This window comes from Hippopotamus amphibius, chromosome 7 (assembly GCF_030028045.1).
Source record: "Hippopotamus amphibius kiboko isolate mHipAmp2 chromosome 7, mHipAmp2.hap2, whole genome shotgun sequence".
NCBI classification, from domain to species: domain Eukaryota; kingdom Metazoa; phylum Chordata; class Mammalia; order Artiodactyla; family Hippopotamidae; genus Hippopotamus; species Hippopotamus amphibius.
The window spans coordinates 82,113,665-82,135,075 of record NC_080192.1 but is presented as its reverse complement, the minus strand read 5'-3'; the positions used below and the strand labels follow the sequence as shown (position 1 = coordinate 82,135,075).

The 21,411-nt window shown below is 47.1% G+C and overlaps 1 protein-coding gene across 2 annotated transcripts in view; it reads right to left on the bottom strand.

The window, feature by feature from the left end:
• Window positions 1-12,654: 12,654 nt before the first annotated feature.
• MRPS9 (mitochondrial ribosomal protein S9) overlaps window positions 12,655-21,411 on the bottom strand; it is a 48,812-nt gene continuing 40,055 nt past the window's right edge. Inside the window, exons 9-12 of one of the 2 annotated variants that reach the window (XR_009054780.1) lie at window positions 20,713-20,821; window positions 16,567-16,736; window positions 14,643-14,839; window positions 12,655-13,247 (exon numbers count right to left, since the gene is read on the bottom strand). Coding sequence is in view for 1 of the 2 variants with exons in the window: in XM_057742631.1 (XP_057598614.1) it covers window positions 14,748-14,839; window positions 16,567-16,736; window positions 20,713-20,821 (371 nt within the window). In the remaining variant the exon portion in view is untranslated. Of the gene's footprint in view, window positions 13,248-14,065; window positions 14,840-16,566; window positions 16,737-20,712; window positions 20,822-21,411 lie in introns of those variants that run through there. The other variant, XM_057742631.1, reaches the window with a different exon arrangement.

Sequence of the window (21,411 nt, the reverse complement as noted above, 5' to 3'; positions counted from 1 at the left end):
AGGACTCCCTCCCCACCCGCTCCCCAGTCCCTGGCGCCCACCATCTACTTTTCGTCTCTATGGATCTGATGATGCCAGGGACTCATAGTGGAACCACAGAGCATTTGTCTTTCTGTGACAGGCATATTTTACCGAGCGTAACGTCCATCAGGCTCACATGCTGTAGCAGGTGTCAGAATTTCCTTTCTTTTTAAGGCTGGATAGTACTCCATTGTACGTATGGATGGCATTTTGTTTATCCATTCGTCTGTTGATGGACACGGGTTGTGACCACCTTCTGGCTACTGTGAATAGCGCTGCTGTGAACGTGGGTGTACTGAATCTGAACTGAAGGGTTCTGGGTAGGATACTGGTTGGACCAGAGTTTTCCTTTGGAAAGATCTCCCTGGTGGTGCATCATGACGATGATGACAGCAAGTGACATTTAACGGGCGCCTTCTATGCACCAGGAACTGTCCCAGGTACTGGATGTGCATTCACTCACTAACCCTCATCCCATCCTCACACCTACTCCTGCGAGGAAGGTGCTGTGTCTACCGAACATGTGGGCAAATGGAGAGAAGTTGAAAAATCTGCCCAAAGTTGGGCAGATAGCAGGAGAGAGTCTGTAACTGAACCCAGAAAGCCCGCCCACTCACACCGACCACAGCACTGCTCAGGATGTGTGGGGAGGGGCGGGCTGCAGGACGGGGCCATTTGCAGGGAGTTTGGAATTATCCAGGTGGGAGCTGACAAGGGCTGTGAACTCAGGCAGCAGAGACGGCTGGTCATGAGGGCAGAGGTCTGAGAGCCTCAGGGGTGGGATGGACAAACTCCCCATGAGTGAGTGACCATGGATGTGAGGAAGGGGAAGGGGGCTGAAGTAGTGGACAGCTTTTGAACTTGATCGCATACTGGAGAGAGGTGCCATCACTAAGAGAACATGGGTAAACCCGCAGGGAGGATGTGGGCGGGGGGACAATGATTCTATCCAGTACCTGCTGAACCTGAGATTTTTTTTTTTTTTTTAAGATTTTTTGATGTGGACCATTTTTTTTAAAATGGTGTCCTTTACTGAATTTGTTACAATATTGCTTCTGTTTTATGTTTTGGTTTTTTGGCTGCAAGGCATGTGCAACCTTAGCTCCCCAACCAGGGATTGAACCCTCACCCCCTGCACTGGAAGGTGAAGTCTTAACCACTGGACCACCAAGGACGTCCCTGAACCTGAGATGTTACAGGACGTTCAGAGAGAGGTAGTTAGGTTAGAGTCAAACTCAAAGGAAAGACCTTGTTGGAGGCACAGACTGGGCAGCTGTTAGCATGGGGAGGGTTAGAATCTTGGAAGCAGCGGGGCTTGTTCAGGGGTCATGTGTAGAATGAAAAAGAGAGACTGAAACCCAGGGACTGGGGACCCACAAAGCCAGGTAGAGGGCACAGTGGGGTTTGTGAATTTTAGAACCAACACTACAGCATGGAGAGAGAGGGTGAGGCCCCATTGCGTTGCCCCACGAGCCATATGGCCCTATTCCGGGGATGCCAATGGTTAGGAGCTGGGATGACAAGGAAGAGACAGCAGACACTTACAGAGAAGCATCAGAAGAGTAGGAGGACGTGGAATCCAAGGTGAGAGAAAGTTTCCAGAAGGATGGGGTGCAGTGCCTCACAGAGACCAAATAAAAGAGGCCTGAAAGATAACCTGACCTCTGCAGGTAACATTACTGGCAACCCTGGAAGGACCTAATCGGCCGATAGGACCGCCTGGGGCCTGACAGGGTGGGGGTGGGGGTGGGCTGCTGGGGACAGGGGTGCACATCCCCACCAAGAAAAGGAAGTGTGCAGTCATCCCAGGCCTGGGAGGATGGGGTGGCCAGACAAGACTCACCCCCGGCAGAGGGACACGTGAGAACAGAGTGGAACAGTAGGAATGGCTGGGTGTCCACCAGCAGAGACCCTGGGAAAGCCAGAGCCTTTGAAAAGGGAAGTGCTCAGTGCGGATCTTGGCCTTGGGGCTGGCACACAGACCCCCTGAAACCGCAGAGGCTCTGGGGAGTCACTGGCAACCGTTATGAAGTCACAATCTGTGCCACTGAATCGATAAAGTTCGTTCTGAGAATTGACCCTAAGGACAAATGAAAGGATGAGCAGACATGCACGTGTGCTCGTGGCACATTATTTACAGTTTTATTTTTTACAAGCACATGTGGCTAACAGTATGGAAACGAGTTAAGTAAATTAGGAAACATATGCTCGATGGATGGAATATTCCGAGGTCATTAAAATGATAATTATGGAGCTCAAAGTGGTTATGACAGTAAATGCAGATCAGGTTGAAAACTGCATGCAGGCTCTAATTACAACGATGTAAAATATGCTTTCATGTAAAAATACATATAACAGAATTCCTATAAATGCTGCTAGCTGTTGGTTGTGGATGAGGCTAAGATTACCGGTGGGTTTCTTTCTTTCAGCATTTGGTCAAACTCACTTTGAATCTGAATGCCACAGCACTGGTTAGAACAACAGAGAAGCAGTCTTGTATCTTATCAGTGATCAGCCTATTGAAAAGAGAACATATATTGTATGCTAACTCACATATACGGAATCTAAAAATGGTACTGATGAACTCAGTGACAAGAACAAGGATGCAGATACAGAGAATGGACTGGAGAACTCGAGGTATGGGAGGGGGCGGGGGGTGAAGGGGAAACTGAGACGAAGCGAGAGAGTAGCACAGACATATATATACTACCAGCTGTAAAATAGTCAGTGGGAAGTTGTTGTATAACAAAGGGTGTCCTTAGAGGACTGGGGCGGGGAGGGTGGGGGGGACTCGAGGTGGGGGGAGTCAAGGAAGGGAGGGAATACGGGGATATGTGTATAAAAACAGATGATTGAACCTGGTGTACCCCCCAAAAAAAATAATAAAAAAAAAAAAAAGAAAAGAGAACATAGCTGACTATTTCCCCTCTACCCTCTGACAGTATGGAGGTCTAAGAAGACGAAGTTTAATGATATGGATGGAGAACCCTCGCACTCAACGTGGAGGCTGGGTGTTTACGGGCAGGGCTGTCCTGTCCCCTGCTACAGCCTGGGTCACCCCGCAGGCCACAGCGTACCTGGATGCTGTGGAGAGAAAACAAGCTGGCTAAACTCATTAGGCAGGGAAGGGGAGAGTGGGCCGTCCTGGCCAAACCTGTGGCCAGCATATGGCTCATACATCTCTCGTGCCATGGGGCAGGTCCCTGGGGGCCACCCACACGCTCTCATCCACTCCCACCCCTCGCACCCGGGTCTCAAGACGGACCACCATCCTGAATGCACTGGTTTTGTGTCTCAGTCTCTTAATATCTGTCTTCCACTACTTTGAGTTAAATTCTCTCTACTTTTCTCCTTTTTTGTAAACCAGCATTTAGAAAGTTTATTAAATGTAAATGTACGTTTTGAAATAGCAACTCGACCTCAAAAGGGAGGCAGTCGATCCTGAGGACGGCGGCTGGAGGAGCGGCAGCTGGAGGAGGAAGCAGGGGAGTCCGGCCTGCCGTTTGCAGGAACCTTCCTTCGCTGGAGTCCTACGTCTGCGGCGTCTGGTCTTTTCCAGCAATCCAACCTCTCATAAGGGGACTCGATTTAGCCTCGTCACAGGAAAAATAATTTTTTTGTAACTATGTACGGCGACAGCTGCGAACTAAGCTTATTATGGTGATCATTCTGCAATATACAGGCAAACCTCGGAGATATTGTGGGTTCGGTTCCAGACTACTGCAGTGCAGCGAATATCGTGACAAAGCCAGTCACACAAAATTCTTGATTTTCCAGTGCATATAAAAGCTATGTTTATGCTATATGTGAGTATATTAAGTGTAGCATTATGTCTAAACAATGTACATACCTTAACTTAAAAATACTTTATTGCTAAAAAGTGCTAACCATCACCCCAGCCTTTACTGAGCCTGATCTTTCTGCTGGTGGAGGATCCTGTTGGTGGGTGCTGACTGATCAGGGTGGTGCTGCTGAAGGCTGGGGGTGGCACCAGTGAACTCTGCCACATCAACTTACTCTTCCTTTCATGAATGATTTCTCTGTAGCCTTCAATGCTGTTTGATTGCGTTTTCCCCACAGTAGAGCTTCTTTCAACATGGGAGTCAATCCTCTCAAACCCTGCTGCCGCATCATCCACTAAGTTTAAGGAATATTCTAAATCCTTTGTTGTCATTTCAGCAATCTTTTTTTTCCCCTTTTTAAGACCTTATTTATTATTTATTTATTTATTTATTGGCTGTGTTGGGTCTTCATTGCTGCGCACAGGCTTTCTCTAGTTGTGGTGAGCGGGGGCTACTCTTCATTGCAGTGCACGGGCTTCTCAGTGCGGTGGCTTTTCTTGTTGCGGAGCATAGGCTTTAGGCACGTGGGCTCAGCAGTTGTGGCATGTGGGCTCATAGAGCGGAAGCTCAGTAGTTGTGGCACATGCGCTTAGCTGCTCTGCAGCATGTGGGATCTTCCCGGACCGGGGATCAAACCCCTGTCCCCTGCATTGGCAGGCGGATTCTTAACCACTGCACCACTAGGGAAGTCAACGATCTTCACAGCATCTCCATCAGGAGTAATTCCAACTCAGGAAACCACTTTCTTCACTCACCCGTAAGAAGCAAATCCTCCTCCTTTAAGTTTTCTCATGAGATGGCAGCAATTCAGCCACATCTTCAGGCTCCACTTCCAATTCTAGTTCTCTTTCTGTTTCCACCACATCTGGAGTTACTTCCTCCACTGAGGTCTTGAACCCCTCAAAGTCTTCCAGGAAGGTTGGAATCAACTTCTTCCAAACTCCTGTTAATGTTGATATTTTGACCTCTTCCCATGAATTAGGAATGTTCTTAATGGCATCTAGAGTGATGAATCCTTTCCAAAAGGTTTTCAATTGACTTTGCCCAGATCCATCAGAAGAATTACTATCTGTGGCAGCTACAGCCTTACCAAATGTGTTTCTTAAGTACTAAGACGCGAAAGTTGAAACTACTCCTTGAGTAACGTCATGGGCTGCACAGTGGATGTTGTGTGAGCAGGCATGAAAACAACATTAATTTAATTGTCTGTCTCCATCAGAGCTCTGGGGTGACCAGGTGCACCGTCAACGAGCAGTAATATTTTGAAAGGAATCTTCTTTTTCTGAGCAGAAGTTCTTAACAGTGAGCTTAAAATATCCAGCAATGCATGTTGTAAGCGGATGTGTGGTTCTACAGACTTTCTTGTTCCACTTACTGAGCACAGGCGGAGTAGACTTACCATCATTCTTATGGGCCCTACGATTTTCAGATGCTAGGTGAGCACTGGCTTCAATTTAAGGTCACCAGCTGCAACAGCTCCTAGCAAGAGAGTCTGCCTGTCCTTTGAAGCTTTGAATTCAGGCACCAACTTCTCTTCTTTAGCTGTGGAAGTCCTAAATGGCATCTTTTCCCAGTACAAGGCTGTTTCATCTACACTTAAAATCTTTTGTTTACTGTAGCCACCTTTATTAACTACTTAGCTAGATCTTCCAGAAAACTTGCTGCAGCTTCTACATCAGCACTTGCACTTTTTTTTTTTTTTAATCTCTTGGCCTCACCCCGCAGCATGTGGGATCTTATTTCTCTCACCAGGGATTGAACCCATACCCCCTACATTGGGAGCATGGAATCTTAACCACTGGACTGCCAGGGAAGTCCCCACCTTGTACTTTTATGTTATGGAGGTGGCTTCTTTCCTTAAACTTCAGGAACCAACACTGACAGCTTCAAATTTCTCCTCTGCAGCTTCCTCACCTCTGTCAGCCTTCACAGAATTAGAGTTAGGGGCTTGCTCTGGATAAGGCTTTGGTTTAAGGGACTGTTGTGACTGTCAGAATCTATCTGGACACTAAAACTTTCTCCACATCAGCAATAGGGCTGTTTTACTTCCTTATTGTCTGTGTGTGTTCACTGGGGCAGTAGTTTTAATTTCCTTCAAGAACTTTCCCTTTGCATCCACAACTTGGCTGTTTGGCACAAGAACCCTAGCATTCAGCCCACCTTGGCTTCCGTTCTGACATGCCTTCTTCATTAAGCTTAATCATTTCTAGTTTTGATTTAAAGTGAGAGATGCATGACTCCTCCTTTTACTTGAACTCTAGAAGCCATTGTATGGTTATTAATTGGCCTAACTTCACGACTACTGTGTGTCAGGGAATAGGGAGCCCTGAGGAGAGGGAGAGAGGGGGAGGAACAGCTGGTCGGTGGAGCAGTCAGAACACACACACATGGATCAAGTCCCCATCTTATATGGGTGTGACTCGTGGGCCCCCCAAACAATTACAATATAGTAACGTCAAAGAGCACTGGTCACAGATCACCCTAACAAATATAATAATAATGAAAAAGACTGAAATATTGCACGAATTACCGAAAGGTGACACAGAAACACAGAGAGGAAATGCTCTGGGAAAATGGCACCGACAGCCTTGCTCAACGCAGGGTTGCCATAAATCTTCAATTTATAAAAAATGCGACATCTGCACATGACTGTGTGCACACAGTGACTCGTGCTGCACACCTGAAACTAACACAATAAAAATGGGATCAATTTAATGAGTGAGATCATTATCAATTCAAATGTAAGCATATGACAAATAAATCAGAATTTATAGATTCATCTGCAATGGATGGATTTAAAAATATAGTTAATATGCTTAACGCTTTCAAGGGGCATCACCTGGATGAAATCGGGGAAGAGAGCTGGAATCCCACCCCCCTCGCCGCGTCTGCACTGAGTAGCTTATTCGGTTGTAAACTGCTCCACCTTGTGGTGAAACAAGGGTACTAATTGCTAGACATCTGGACACTCCACGGAGAAAATCCCTATTTTCTGTCATAAAAGTTATGAATGACCTTTAAATAGTTCAAACCATACATAAAAAAAGAAGTAAAAAATTATCAATAATTTCACTGCCTAAAGATATCTAGACACAAATAGATTTTATAAGTCAAAAACAGGTACATAATACATGAATATTCTTTGATAGAAGAGAAATAGTCATCACTTGCCCTTTTCACTTCAAATGAATGAACGTCTCAACACAATTCAGGAATGAGAGCTACTCAGTATCTGATCACGTTAGCAGGTTGGAATAAAAACTCGGAATCCTTTCACCCAGCAATTAGGGTAAACGCCACCTCCGTGGGCCTCAGCGTCCCTGTCTGTTAAACGGGGGGCGGGTGTCGGAGGTCTGCACCGCACTGGGATCCTGAGTCCGGCCTCTGACCCCTGGTGCCTGTGGTCTCTCACTGTCCAGCATGCATGTGTGGCCTCCCTGGGGAAGCCTCTGGTTGGCGACAGCTGGATGGAACGAGCCCCAAGTTCCGCTTTACTCGAGCCGTGCGATGATGCTGTTCCTTCTTAGCGGGAGCGGGACTTCCCGCGTGTGGTCCCTGGACCAGCCGCTGCCTCACTGCCTGAAACTAGCTGGAAATGCCTGCTCTCGGCCTCCTGCAGAAACTCGGCGGGTGCGGGTGGGGAGGGGGAACGAATGTGTCTTAAGCCCACCAGGCAACTCTGGTGCACATCTGAGAACCACGGTCTTGAACACTGATGAAACATCCCATTCTTTCGTATCTGCTTGCCTCTCACCTCCTCATTATTAACCTGCAAAATGTCCCCTCCACACGGGAGTGGGCCAGTACAGTTCAACTGATCGCAACGACCTGGCAGTTACCAGTCATCTTGCTACAGTAACAGGATGGGATAACATACACTTTACATAAATCATGAGTGACTTCACATTGGACTTAGTTTTCAAAACCCAGGGTCAGAGCCCTCTCTCCAGCCCTGCTGCTCGCACTCTGGCCCCAGCCACTAGCTATGTCGCCTGACCTGGCGCACAGCCTCCTGCCCGAACTCCCTGCTCCACCCCAAGCCCCGAGTCCCCCCTAAACACGTGGACAGGTGGATGCGCAGGCGATCGGTTGCACGGACGGGGTGCGCCGGCCTCTGCTCTGAACACGCAGTGACTCCTGTCTGCCGCCAAGGGAACCATGGCCTTAAAGCCCTCCAAGGCCCCACAGGTCACCCCAACCTTCTCTGACCTGTCTCCCACTCCCCCGTCTCTCTGGTCCTGCCACACCTGTCAGCTCCTGGGCTTTTGCATTAGAGTAGCCCATTGCCTGGGCCCGCCCATCCCAGGTGTCTGATACCTGCTCCTTGCTGTCTTCACGGCTCCCTTAAACAGAGCCCCCGTGCCTCAGCCTCGCTGTGCGAGTCCCAACCCCTCTTCCCTGCTTCAGGGAGCCCTCTGCCACGCACAAGGCCAGCCACACGGCATTTTATTGTCCCCCCATGCCCCTCTGGGTGGCATGTGAGCTTCTGTTTCTGCTCTGGAAACCTCCTCAGCACAGTATCTGTTGGGTACATGGAAGAGCATAGGGAGCCCCGGCTGAGAGGGACCCCATGCCTTCGCTCTGGAAGGTGTCAGCTCGCTTTGCACCTGGGAGCTAGGCTGGGGGCGGGAAGTGCTACTGAGGCCCTTCACAGGGCATCACCTGGAATCCAGCCCAGCTCCAGGTAGCCACGCCCAGCCCACCCATCCAGGAGAGGGCCTCCTAGAGTAACTGTGGGGAAAGAAACTTTCATTTTTTGGTTTTAACTTACACATCACAGAATCTGTTTCTGAAAACCCGTCACTGGCAGAGCCAGTGGACAGTGTGAAACTGCCCACACGAGCCTTCCCTCGGGCACCGACCACAGAAACGTCCAGAAGGCCGTCCCCTGAGCTGCACTGGGGATTCAGTGCACAGACCTCTTCCAGAAGCCCTGCCTCCCGTGACACGGGAGTTCCTGCACCGGAGCTCCTGCACCAGCCTCATCTCCGACAACATATGCTCACACCTGTATCTGTTTTCTGTGGCTGCTGTAACCAACCACCACAGCATAATGGCTGGAAAACAGCATAGATTTGCTGCCTTACAGTTCTGTGGCTTAGAGGTCAGCCCCGAGGGTTTACCTCACTGGGTGAAAACCAGGGTGCAGGCAGGCAGCGTCCCCTTCGGGCGGCCCGCAGCACCTTAACATTCAGGCTAGGAGTCACTCACCTGATTAGATTAAAAGTATAGAGTATGATAAACTATTCAATTAAAACTTTTTAATTTTTCTAATTTAAAGGAAATAGATATCCTAATCCACAAGCAAATTATTGTTACTCTATTTACTGAGCTCAGAATTAAGAAAATTGTTTTAGAATATTCTGAAAGAGTTGGTACTATGATGAAATGAGTAGTATCAGCCATGCACCAGGTGTGTGAGAAGTACAATACTCACCCATTCCCTCCGAGCCACTCTTGTCTGCCACCCCTCAAACCGCCCTGTGTCATGCACTCTGCCCAGCAGAACATCTCAACTCCTATGGCATGACCCACCAGTGGGTTCCACTCTGTGGGGACAGCTAAGTTCCTAACATGAAGATCCGCTTTGGAGTTTGGTTGGCTTACTGTAGGTTTCCAAATTCTCCCTGCAAACCCTCTGAGATCCAAAAAGATTTCTCCCAACACACTGGCAGGGTGGGGTGGGGGTGGGCTCCTCCAATGGGCAGAGTGTGGACACAAGGACAAGACGACAAGACGGCAGTGGTGAGCTGGCCCCCCCCTCAGATCCCAACGCGAGGGTGGGGGTGCCGGAAGTAGAGGGAGGGCAGGCGGGTGGTCGGCAGGGGAGACCTCAGAGGGCGATGCCTTGCAGGCAGTTAGAAACACCCATCCCATCCCGCACGATGATACTGGAGCTCACACGTATAAAGACCAAAATAAGTCCACTATGTTCTTTAAACAAGTGATTTAAAGGTAGGAGCAAGAAACCCAGAAATTAGATAAGTTGGCCATACAGTTTTGAATTCGTCCCATCATCATCATGAACTGAATGGGCATTCTCAATGGGGTGCTGTGGAGAATTCCAGGCCAGGGATGGACTTTCAGGGTACAGGGAACCATGAACCCCTCAGCATGACTGGATGGTACTCTTCTGTATGACATCTTTCCAGGGTGAGGGGCCTTTGCTTTCATCTGATTCCATTGCTCCAACATGGATTAGAATTTTTACAGTTTTAATTCACATCATCTTGAAAGAAAACCAGTGCTGACCACATGCACAAGGACCTCTGGTTTGAAGTTATTCCTGTGCAGAGATGTCTCTAGAGAAAGCCTCCTGCACCCATGTCAGGCTACAGCTGGCTGACTGACGCCCTTGTCACCACCTGTGGGCAGCCAGGTCAGGAGGGCCCCTAGAAGAGGGAATACCAGCCAGGCCGGTGGAGGCCAGCCCATCTTAGGGATGCAGGGATGCCCCAGGCACAGCTCAGATGGTGGCACAGCTCAGACGGTAACGCAGCTCAGACGGTAACGCAGCTCAGACGGTAACGCAGTTGGTACTGCCTTCCTGTCTCCTTTGCTCGGGAAGATAAGGTCCCAGGGGATCTGCAGCGGGGTAGCTGCCAAGAGTAACTGGGGCACAATCTCTGAACGTGCCTGCCGGGCAGGGCCCACTTCCTCCTCTAGGCAGTTTTGACTATTCTGGTCAAATTGCTGGTAATGGCCATTCACCAGGACCTGCTGCCTCAGAAGCTGCCAGGTGTCTCACCCCAGTTCTGAGCGGTCTGCGGAGCCCCGGAAAACAGGGATTCTGCCCCCATCTTTCAGACCAGAGGGCCGAGCTGGGTGGTGGTGGAGGGCAGTGGTCTCCTGAGCACGTCACCCCAGGCCTCGCAGAGGCGCCTAGCCGACCTGCCAGGTGCGGCCCTGTCCTCAGCTCCGTCATTATCGCTGTCAGTGCTTCTCAGCAGGACCTAATTGCCTTCTAATTGTTTTCTCTGTGTTTGTTGTGTTTCTCTAATTAGAGACGCAAACTCTAAGCTCTGAGGACAAAAACTCCGTTGACTGTTTTTCTGTAATCCCCTTCCCGCGCGGCCCAGGAGCCTCCAGTAAGGACGCCATGGGCTGAAGAATCCAGACGCGCACGCAGGGCAGACGGGCAGGCAGAGGCCACCCCCGGGTTACCTGAACGTTTGTGCAGGTGAGGGCTCGGTAGTGACGTCCTTCCCCAAGGTGGCGTGTCGGTCCCTACGTCTCCCGTGAGCAGGGTGCTGGGGGGTCAGGGGAGATGCACGCAGACCCGCACTGCATGCCGAGCTCAGGCTGAGGCTGTGCGCACGGGAGGGCAGGAAGGGGTGCTGGGGACAGCGGCTGGGCTGCTCGCGGGCACCGGGCAGTTGAGGGGCAACCAGGCTGGGGCTGGCCACCTGGGGGGCTGTGGGGGTGGGGACACAGGCAGGACTGCGCCTGTGGAGGGGGGTGGAGGCCAACGTTCCTTAATGGCGAGGGACCCCCGACAGCTGCGGCCAGGACCCCTTTGTACAGCCCTGCAGCAACCCAGGCCGGACTCTGGGGTACAGGTCCCACCTTCGGAGACAGGACCTGCTGTCTGCTAGGACTGCCCCTGCTCCCGCTGCAGCACAGCTTCTGTGGGAGCCGTGCTCGGTCCGAGGTGGCCCCAGCTCCCTAGTCTGTCGGAAGAACCCCAAGGAGCGAGGGAGATGCTGGATTGGGAGCTGAGCACCCCTGGAGACCTGGGACTCGGCCCCCTTCCTGCAGGGGGTCCACCTAGCAGGTCAGACACCCCGACAGCCTCCCAAGTCCCCCTTTTCAGTGTAAAGACAGCCCAAGTTTGGGGCTTTTGCAACCTGCAACCAAGAGGTCCTCGTACAACCACCGACTGACGTGCAGACTCCGCTCCCTTCACTTTATCTACTCATCACCTCCATGAAACATGCCTCCTCTCCACCATCCCTCCCTCATTGCAAGGCAATACTCTGAAATTATGGAAGAAATATTCAATGTAATGGTGGGGACCCCGAGAGGGAACAGTGATGATGGTGTCCTCGGCGGAGAGGTTTACAGGGAGGGAGATGCAATCAGGAGAGTTCTGGGAATCTTTCATTCTCAACTCAGAGAGAAAGACCCCACACTGTGAGGCTGGCTCCCCTGGGGAGGTTTCAGTCTTTTTTAGGAGAAGTATAATCAAGTCTTGGGAAAATGAAAAAGGAATAAATTTGGAGTTCTCGTGAACAGTTTTCATAGAAGATCCAAAAGTGGTCCTAACTTTTGTTAAAGCTAAAGTAGCTGTGATTTAATGAAAAGTTAGCAGGAATTTACCACTTTAATATAGGGGTATCCTCCCATCATTTAAAGAAAATTTCCTAGAAGGAACTTGTCTGGTTGGTATTTATAGCTTGGTAAATAAATGTTTGATGAATTAAAACTGAATAAGAAAAACTTCTAACAGCAAGGTTAGACTGTGACCCTCTGTTCTGGTACTACAGGAACAGTGGCTGAAAGGCTGAGGCCCTGTGTAAATGTAGGTTTTGTCAGGATCAGGTATGAGGAGGCAACAGACCAGGAATGACTGGACAGGAACGTGGCAGGCAGGTGGTTTACTGTCTCCAGGGACCGGTTAACCCTGGGAGGGGCCTTCTTCCAGGCAGCAAGGCCCCAAGATGTTTGGAAGCACATGGTTAAAGCAGGCCTTCACTCCATAAATCATGGCCTTTAAGTGTCCTCTGATTCTGAAGAAATACTTAATTCTACCTATGGTTCCTTTTTTAAAATATGTAAGTTTTATTATTTAGTTTAAAAAGCTAACGGCCTGTGTTGAACAAAGTAATACAGTGATATGACTGAATTCTTCTTTTAAAATATTTTTTTCCACATTCTGCATTTCTATGTAATTTATATCTTCTAACAAATGACAAAAAAATTCTTTGACAAGATTTTGCTCAGTATTGAAGCTCAGTAGTTTTTATAGCTTAGGGCTCAAAGATTACTTTGAATTTTTAGTAATCAGTTTATTGTGTTTTAACCAAAGGCTTAGATTAAGAAGAAAAATTTCTGTAGCCCAAAGCTGGTCACCAAAGAAGGTAGCAGTATTTTTGTGAGATGATGGTGATGATTTTCATGGCTCCTTGACTGTTAACTTGGGGGAATGGGTCACAGCCTTCCTGGTACAGGCGCTTGACGTTCATCTGAGCAAACACAATCTGCTGACCCTCCCTTGTAGACACTGAGAGCTCCTCGCTGGTTGCCACCTCCCGTGACGTGAGGGCTGAGCAACCATGTCTGTGGGGCTGCTGAGTGGAGTGTAGCCTGGACATCTTAACAGACGTGGAAGCCTTGTGTTTACAGCGCCCAGCGACTCCATCTATAGCGTCATGTTTGTTTTTCCTAAGGAGTCAAGGCAGTGAACTGTCATTCATTTTCAAGGAGACTGCCTGTTTACCCCACAATCCCCTCTCCTTCCCCTGTCCAAGACCCCTGTGCACTTGTGTTTAACCAAGTGACAGAGGTTAAGGAAAGATTTCTCGACGAGAATCACAACCAACACTGACAGAGCGCCTGCTCTGGGTTCCGTGGCTCTGGTGGACTTTACTGAATCCTCTAACCCTGGGACAGGGGCTATTGTGCTCCCTGACTCACCAGCGACCGCCCAGGTGTGAGGTCAGCTGCCCGAGGTCACACCTGAGCCCCAGAGACTGTTCTCAAGCTCTCACATCCTGACTCATGGTGGTCTTTCATTCACTTTTATCATGAGATGGTTCATAATAAAAATCACATGCGCCACATTTTGAAGGTATAGTAAAGTAAGTGGACACTCACGTACCCACCTCCCAGCCAGATAAAGATCATGACCAATACCCTTGACCCCGGCTCCACTGGGTCAGGCCCTCACCATGGCGCCTGCTTCACCCGCTAGATCCAGGGCTGTACAGAAAGGCCAGACTTATTGTCCTTAAAAAAAAAACCCCAAATGCTCCTCATGCCCATGGTTCTCAGTATCATAGGGAGGGACCCGGCTGAGCATCTTGGGAGAGCAAAGGAACTACGCAGCGCAAAAAAAGTGGTGCATACTTAGAACTCTGGAACTATTTTAAGATTTCAAAGACACGCTAAAGCCAGATCCTCAGAACTAATTCATCCTGTAACTTCAAGTCTGTACCCAACCTGGAGGGTATTATGCTAATGAAATAAGACAGACAAAGACAAACATTGCGTGGTATCACTTATACATAGAACAGGAGAAGGAGAAGGAGAAGAAGAGCCAAACTCAGAAGCAGGAGTGGAACGTGGCTGCCAGGGGCTGGGGCGGGGACTGGCCTGTTGTCTTCACCAGCGACTGGGCTGAGCTCCTGACAAAGACGCTCCACTGGCTTTATTCTTCTCAACAAGCACTCTCATCCCTCAGTTTTGAAAAATATGTTGTGACAACAGAGTCAGAAGGAGTGAATCCGAGTCCGTCCTGTCATTAAGTTAGCAGTGTGGCTCTGGTGGGTCAGAACTGTAGGGCTGGACCTTCCCGTCTACAAAAGGAGGTCTCTTGACTAGATTCTGCTGAGTGCACCTTTCTGGTCGAATATGCCAAGATTCTGAGTTACGCTTCTAAAACTCTCTTCTGAAAAAGTTTTAAAAGTAAAGCAACAGAAAGACCAAAGCTTGGACTAACCCCACCCACCCCCCGCCAGAAAAGAAAAGTAAAGCAGCAGAACAAAGCTAAACATTTTTAAATAATTATTTTTAGAAGGTAACCTTTACAACACTGCATTTTAAAATAAATCATCTCACAACTCAAACATCTGATGGTGCTGCTCCACTGCGGCAGTAACTGTCCCCTGCGTGTCCCCCGCGTGTCAGGTGCACAGCGTCCCTCTCCTTTCCCACCAAAACCACTCAGCGCTTCTTCCAGGTGAACTTTCTGCGGGCTCCCTCTTGGCCTGGCTTCTTCCGCTCTCTGACACGGGGGTCAACAGTAAGCAGTCCAGCTGTAGCATAAAAAGAGATGCCTTTATGAACCATGGAAGATGAAGGAAAGCAGATGAACCGCGTGAACTGACAGCTTCTGCTGTCAGAGGAAGCGCCCAGGCCCACAACCCATTCCCAGCTGTGGACACATCTCACAACAGCAGGTTGCTGTCACTCTTCTAGGTTATTTTCCCAATTTCTGAGACACACACCGGTACATTATTTGCATCTGCTTTTCTTATCCTATGAGAGCTATGAATCCATTTTGGTTTTTAAGCTTGTTCAGCTTAGACAAAGCTGCTCTGGTGTGGCAGTCACCATTCACTGCACGAGAACGTGCCCAGCACACTTACAATTACAGGTGTGAGATGAGAGGTAGAAAAGAAAAATTGCCTGGGTGGAGAGGTATGTGGAAGTATACAGACACCACACAGTATTCACAGTGCCTGTGAATATACGGACACATCATATATGACTCATCAAACATATAAGAAAAAGAAATGTATAAGAAAAGACACATATTCTTCTAATTTGTGTCATAATATTCCTTGGTACTTTGTTGCAGAATCTAAAAAAAAAGTTTTAGGGTTGTGTTCTCAGCACAGGGTTCGTTCTAGCAGAGTGGACTGGCAGCTTCTGGTCTCCCAGTCATCAGGAGTAACTAGGAGGTCTGGGCAGTGAACGAGCCACTCCAGCACACAGCCCCGCTGGACGCGCCCAGCAGTCGTCCAGCCGAGGGATGCTGCTAATGACCACAGATGTGAACACCAGCGACGAGAAAACACTCTGTGTTTATAAAGGTGTAAACAGACCGGAGCCTCCCACTGTCTTTTTCACTCTTCCAACACTAGCACTTCTCTTCATTGTATGCGAGGCTTATGTATTTTATTAGGGTACTTTTAACGGCCACACGGCGAAGGCAAAATTCAAATGTTTATCATATACCCATACCTCTTACAATGACTTGTACTTAAGGGGTATGAAACGAAAGAATAACATTTTGTACAGAATGCAAACAAGACCTGTCTAAATTCTATTTTAAATAAGTAATAATGTTTATTACTTTTCAATATGCACAGAAACTCAAACTAGCAGAATTTTAAGTGAGGTCCTATCAAATGATTTTAATGACTAGATGTGAATCCTACAAAATAGTGAAATGTTTTTAAGCAAATAGATTTTTTAGAGGCTTAAAAAGTTAACTCGCCTAAGCCATGGGGGCCCCTATCTGCAGTGAGAGATCAGAACCCCAGTGGCGCAGTGGGAGGGCAGGGGGCAGAGGCCACATCACTTGCCCAGGGAGGCTCCTGGGCCCAGAGGCGCTGGGGGCCTTGCTGAAGCCATGCCGCCGGTGGGCAGTGCCCATGGCGCTTTCCTCCTTCACAGACGGTGGGGAGACAGTCCTCGGCTAGAACTGCCCTGACCGACTGCAAATGCAAACACAGGGCCCTAACAAACATGTTAATTGCAAATTCCTTCTCACCCTGCGCAGAGACTCCTGAATTCACGCCTAGGTGACAGAATCATGCAGAGCGAGTAAAGGGGAAAAAATTCGAATTAATATCACAATGAAAATGAATTTCCGGTAACTTTGGAAAGAAACACCTTAGGTGTTTCATTATTAAATCAAATAAATTACAAATTTCTATGATAAAATAAAAACCACCACTCTGTTAAAAACAAAATGGATAAAGACTTAAGGAAGATCTGGGGGCCACCATGCGCCCATCCCCACCTGCACGCATACCTTGTCGCATCCACTCGACCTCATCCTCGGTGACAAAGCTGCACAAGGCTCTGGCCATCGCCAAGCGGAGGGCCCCAGCCTGCGCCGACCGCCCGCCCCCCGACACCGTGCAGGTCACGTCGTGTTTTCCAAGCCGGTCAAGGAAGTGAAAAGGGAACATCAGCTGTTCTCTACGGCACAGCAGGAGAGGTGGAGTTAAGTTTACTGCAAAGATACATGACTTTACAGGCTGTCTACATTCTGGATGTTTAAAAAACCACACTATACACAGAAACATTGGCGTTTCTGATCTTCACATGTTCTGTGAAAGCAGGGTCAAGCCTCTTTTCCTGGGGTACAACAGCATACCCCACCTCACTGCTTGCTGACCCATTTATTTCGTAAGAACCCTGCGAGGCTTGAAAATAACCTAGTAAAGAAGTCTGAAAGCTGGACGAACTCCTTTAATCCCCTGAATTCGACCTCTCTGGATTCAATGATCAGATATAATATTAACAGGCCTTTCCAAGCAACTATCAAATGACATTTGGGTTCACTAAGTAAAGTGCACTATCACGTATCCAAATGAGGTTTATGCTCATCCTGACGCCATGAGTTTTGAAGTTACTGAAACCACACTCAACATTTTTTCACGGAGACACGCACTCTGACTGCAGGTCCCTCAGATGCAGGGCCCTGCCAGGTGACACCGTGCACAGTCAGGCCCGCTTCCCTCTGTGGCCAGTGAGCGCCCATGCGGTGCTGGCAGGGCCAGACAGAGACTGGAGCAGACAGACTGCCCTGGACCTTCTTCTTGCTCACAAACAAGGGTTTGCTTTTCCCTTGATATCTCTTCTGAACTTTTACTTAGAAAAGTTGATGAATATAGTATATTGCATTTGCTCGTTTTGTCTGACACTGTAGCTTTCTGGACCCCAAGTAAAGCTTACTGTCACACAGTGACGCTGAGAGGTGGACGTACAGCGTTACCCCTGGACTACACACTAGCAGAGCAAGCCCAGGCTGACGAGGATAGACACATCAAGACCCCGAAGGGCGGAGTTAACCAGAATTTGTAACAATATGGTTTCAACAGGGATATTGTTCCAATAGGAATGAAACAAGTCCTATAACAGAAAACAGCCATGAAATGACATATATTGTTTTTTTGAACAAACGTTCCAAAGCAAGCAAATAAAAAATAGGAATGTTACAAAAATAGTATTACAGTTTACCTTTGAACAACCGGTTTGAACTGTGCAGGCCCACTTATGTGTGGATTTTTTTCAATAGTAAATACCACAGACCTAACCATCCACAGTGGTCGGATCCCCGGATGCAGAACCTCAGATACAGAGGAACATATAAACGAAGGGCCAACTGTAAGGTTCCACTCGGATTTTCCACTGTGCCGGGCTCAGCACCCCAACCTCCACATTGTTGAAGGGTCAACGGTATTGTAAGTACTGGCCATATTATAAGAGCTAAAGAACATTTGGAGACCGAAAATCAAACCCCACCATTTCCAGCAAGGACACCGAAGTCAGGGTGGAACCATGGGACTGCCATCTGCACATCACAGGCCTGGATTGCCTGACATGGCCGCGCAGGTGAGTGACAAGAGTGATGATGTTACTAAGAGAAGCCCTGCTTACCTGCTTTTTTGGGAGCTTAAACATTTATCTGTTTTAATTCCTAGAACTTTAAGATTCCCTAACAAATGCTTATACAGATAAAGAAACAGACTAAAATTCAGAAAAAAAATTCAGGCTCTATGAGAGCACTTGAGTCGGGGGGTCAAGGTGAGAAAGAACCCCGAGGAAGAAGAGGGTGCACAGTCGGGAAGCTGGGGCACACGGAGCACAAGGCTATGTCTATAAAGAGAAAAAACAACACCCAAAGGAAAACAGTTGAAAACGATTATTACAAGGCTATCAGTTTTAATTAATCTGGACCGCAAACTAGTACATGCAAAAAGAGCTACACACATGAAAATATTTCACAAATCGTCTTCTCTCCTCTCAGGGATCTCAGATGAAATCCTGAGCTAAGAGAATCAATTTTATTTTGCTCTGTTACATAATCAAAGTTATTTTGAAAAAAAATAAACAATTTCCTTGTTTCTATCTTTTCTGAATGCCACTCCTGCAGCACAATTCTATAGCACATAACCAAGTATATATACAAAATCACATACTCTAATTTTTCTAAAATTGCTTAAAATGCTAACCTGTTTCCTCTACTACACGGTTAGTGCTGTGTGAGGAATGTATTTCTTTTGTACAGGTGACCAATTAAGAGTTGCTTTATTGGCTGAGTGACAGAGCAAAGGCCTTTCCAAATCAGAACGGCTACTGCTCTCTGTGCCCACAGCACCAGGCATGTCGTGCTAAATGTCTGCTATCTCAGCCAGTGAACGAACACAAGATTTCTGATGAAGCGAGGAAGCAACACAGTTGACATTCCGAATGCCCTGTTTGTTATGTTTGTGAAAAAACGGCGCAAAGAAAGGACCTGGAAAGAAAAGTCAGTGGTTCAAACTGACCTTCAGAGCAGCATCTCAGAGATTATTAAGTTCAACTTCTTCCTACCATTTGGGGAGGAGACCTTTAAGCATCTTGGCTGAGGTCACACAGCTGGGAAACAAAGCTAGAATCAAGATCACCCGACCCTGGTGCAGCCGTCTTCCTACTATTGGTCAGTGGTCACCTCCCTGCTGATCTGCAAGCTCCTGAGCTGCTCCTGCAGGAGGAAAGGCCAGTCCCTGGGGAACATGGCTGCCCCCAAATCCCTACAACTACTGAAAGATGATGGGATGGTTTGTGTGAGCATTCCACCAAGATTAGCCTTAGGCTTCCCAATCAGATAGGATGGTTCTTGACAACAGAAACCATATCTCACACAGCTCTGGTATCTTCACAGTGCCCAGAACAAGACTGGGCACACAGACAATCCTTAGCAAATGCCTGCGGAAGCACACTGAAGAACCGGTTCTAAGGATACAATTTAATTGCGAGATAAAGCCAAAACTGAGACTTGCTATTAAATCATCAGGAGTTATATCTGAAAACAAATTAAGAGACAGGTTATCGACCAAATGCCATTCCTCACAGCAGTCGTGACGCTGCAGTTATGGATCTTTCTTTTGGTAAGAGAAATAAGAGGTTCCTCCATCCGCTTCCCTGAGAGGATGATGGCAGCTTCCCTGAGAGGATGATGGCAGGTTTAGTTTAATTCCTACTAAACAGAGTTAGAGTGGGCAACTTCTTGACACAGAGGCACACACACAAATAAAATAAACACACATTTTCTGAAGTAATTATTCCACCCAGAAGCTGACACTACATCGGCAGGGTCCTCTATCCTTACATAAGCATTGGGATCAGAAGAGCTTTAACCATTCTGACCCTAAACACCATGACAGGAAACACAAGAAGAGTTAGGAAGAGAGGAAAGAACCATGCAGAACTGCTGTGACCTGTGGATAATGACAGGAACTACTGGAAAAATAATAACCATCTCAAGAAGAGGCTTATATAGTGACTCATGAAGAGACCTCAGAAGAGCACATTTAGCGAATATGAGCTGTAATATCTATTTGTGATTAATGTCTGTTTCTCCACGGGATACAAAGTTCAAAGAACAAAATGGCCATATTTAGCCGTGGGAACTAAGCAAAGCCTGATGAGCTCTTATTAATAAATGTCAGGTTTCTTTGCTTGCTCAATATATAAACAATTTCCTCTGAATAGGAAAAAATCCAAAGTGATGAAGTGGACTTGTTCTAACACTTATGATGGGAAGCGCCAGCCAAGGATGGTTTTCGTTGTTGCTTTGTGGATGCCCACCCCAAACCCAGGAAAGAGAGGCTGGGATAGTCTGCATTTCAGAACCTAAGACCTGTGTGAGACACTCAACTTCCAGTAGGATCTGATGAAAAGAGGAGGAAGACTCAATTAATGAGCAATTCTAGAGGTGCTTTTTAAAAATCTGGAAAACAGCATAAAAAACAGTCACAGCTTCCCTCTAGCTAGTCTGATATATTCTATTAGTAAAGAGAAATAATCATGCAAATATGAGAAAATCATAAGCCTTAGCTGATCATGATGTATTATAAAACGCAATTTCTTTAAAAACAGAAAACCAAAACCAAAACAAAGACCTCACCTGTCCTGTATCACTGAGAAGTAGAGCAGGTAGTCGACCCCATTTACTTCTATCCTCCCACTTCCATGGCCATAAACAACTGCTTCCGCCTTTGCAGTCTTTCTATTACCTTTAAAAATATTACAACATCTATTAGTGAACCTCTTGAGGACCAATGCTTTGACAGAGGCAAACTACATTAAATTTTTTCCGTGAGAGTAACAATATGTAACATTCTATATAGGAAAGTTCTATAATTATTACAAGTCAAACAAAAATAAAACAGGCAAACTACAATGTAATTGATGTAATAAAGCTTATTATGTGGTGATGTTGTTCTTTAATCCCATTTTAGAAACACTATAATGATTTTAGTTTCAACAAAGTAATTCATATTTATTTAAAAAATCAATTTACATAAGTGTTCTTTTAAAATTAATAAGAATATATCTTAATCGTATAATTTTTAAAATATATGAATAGTATAATAAAGTGTAACTGGTAGAAATAAATGGAATCCTTAGGAAAGGTCACACTTCTTTGAAAACATTAACTGAAAATGACAAAGGAATGATATTAAATTTTTAAGAGTTGCAGATATATCATTTAATAATTCAATTCTTTAAAGTTACAACATGTCAAATGTCTGTACATCTACAAGGAAGATGGGAGTTGAGGACCTAAAGTTTTCACGTTTCATGGTTTTAGCATCTGACGTGC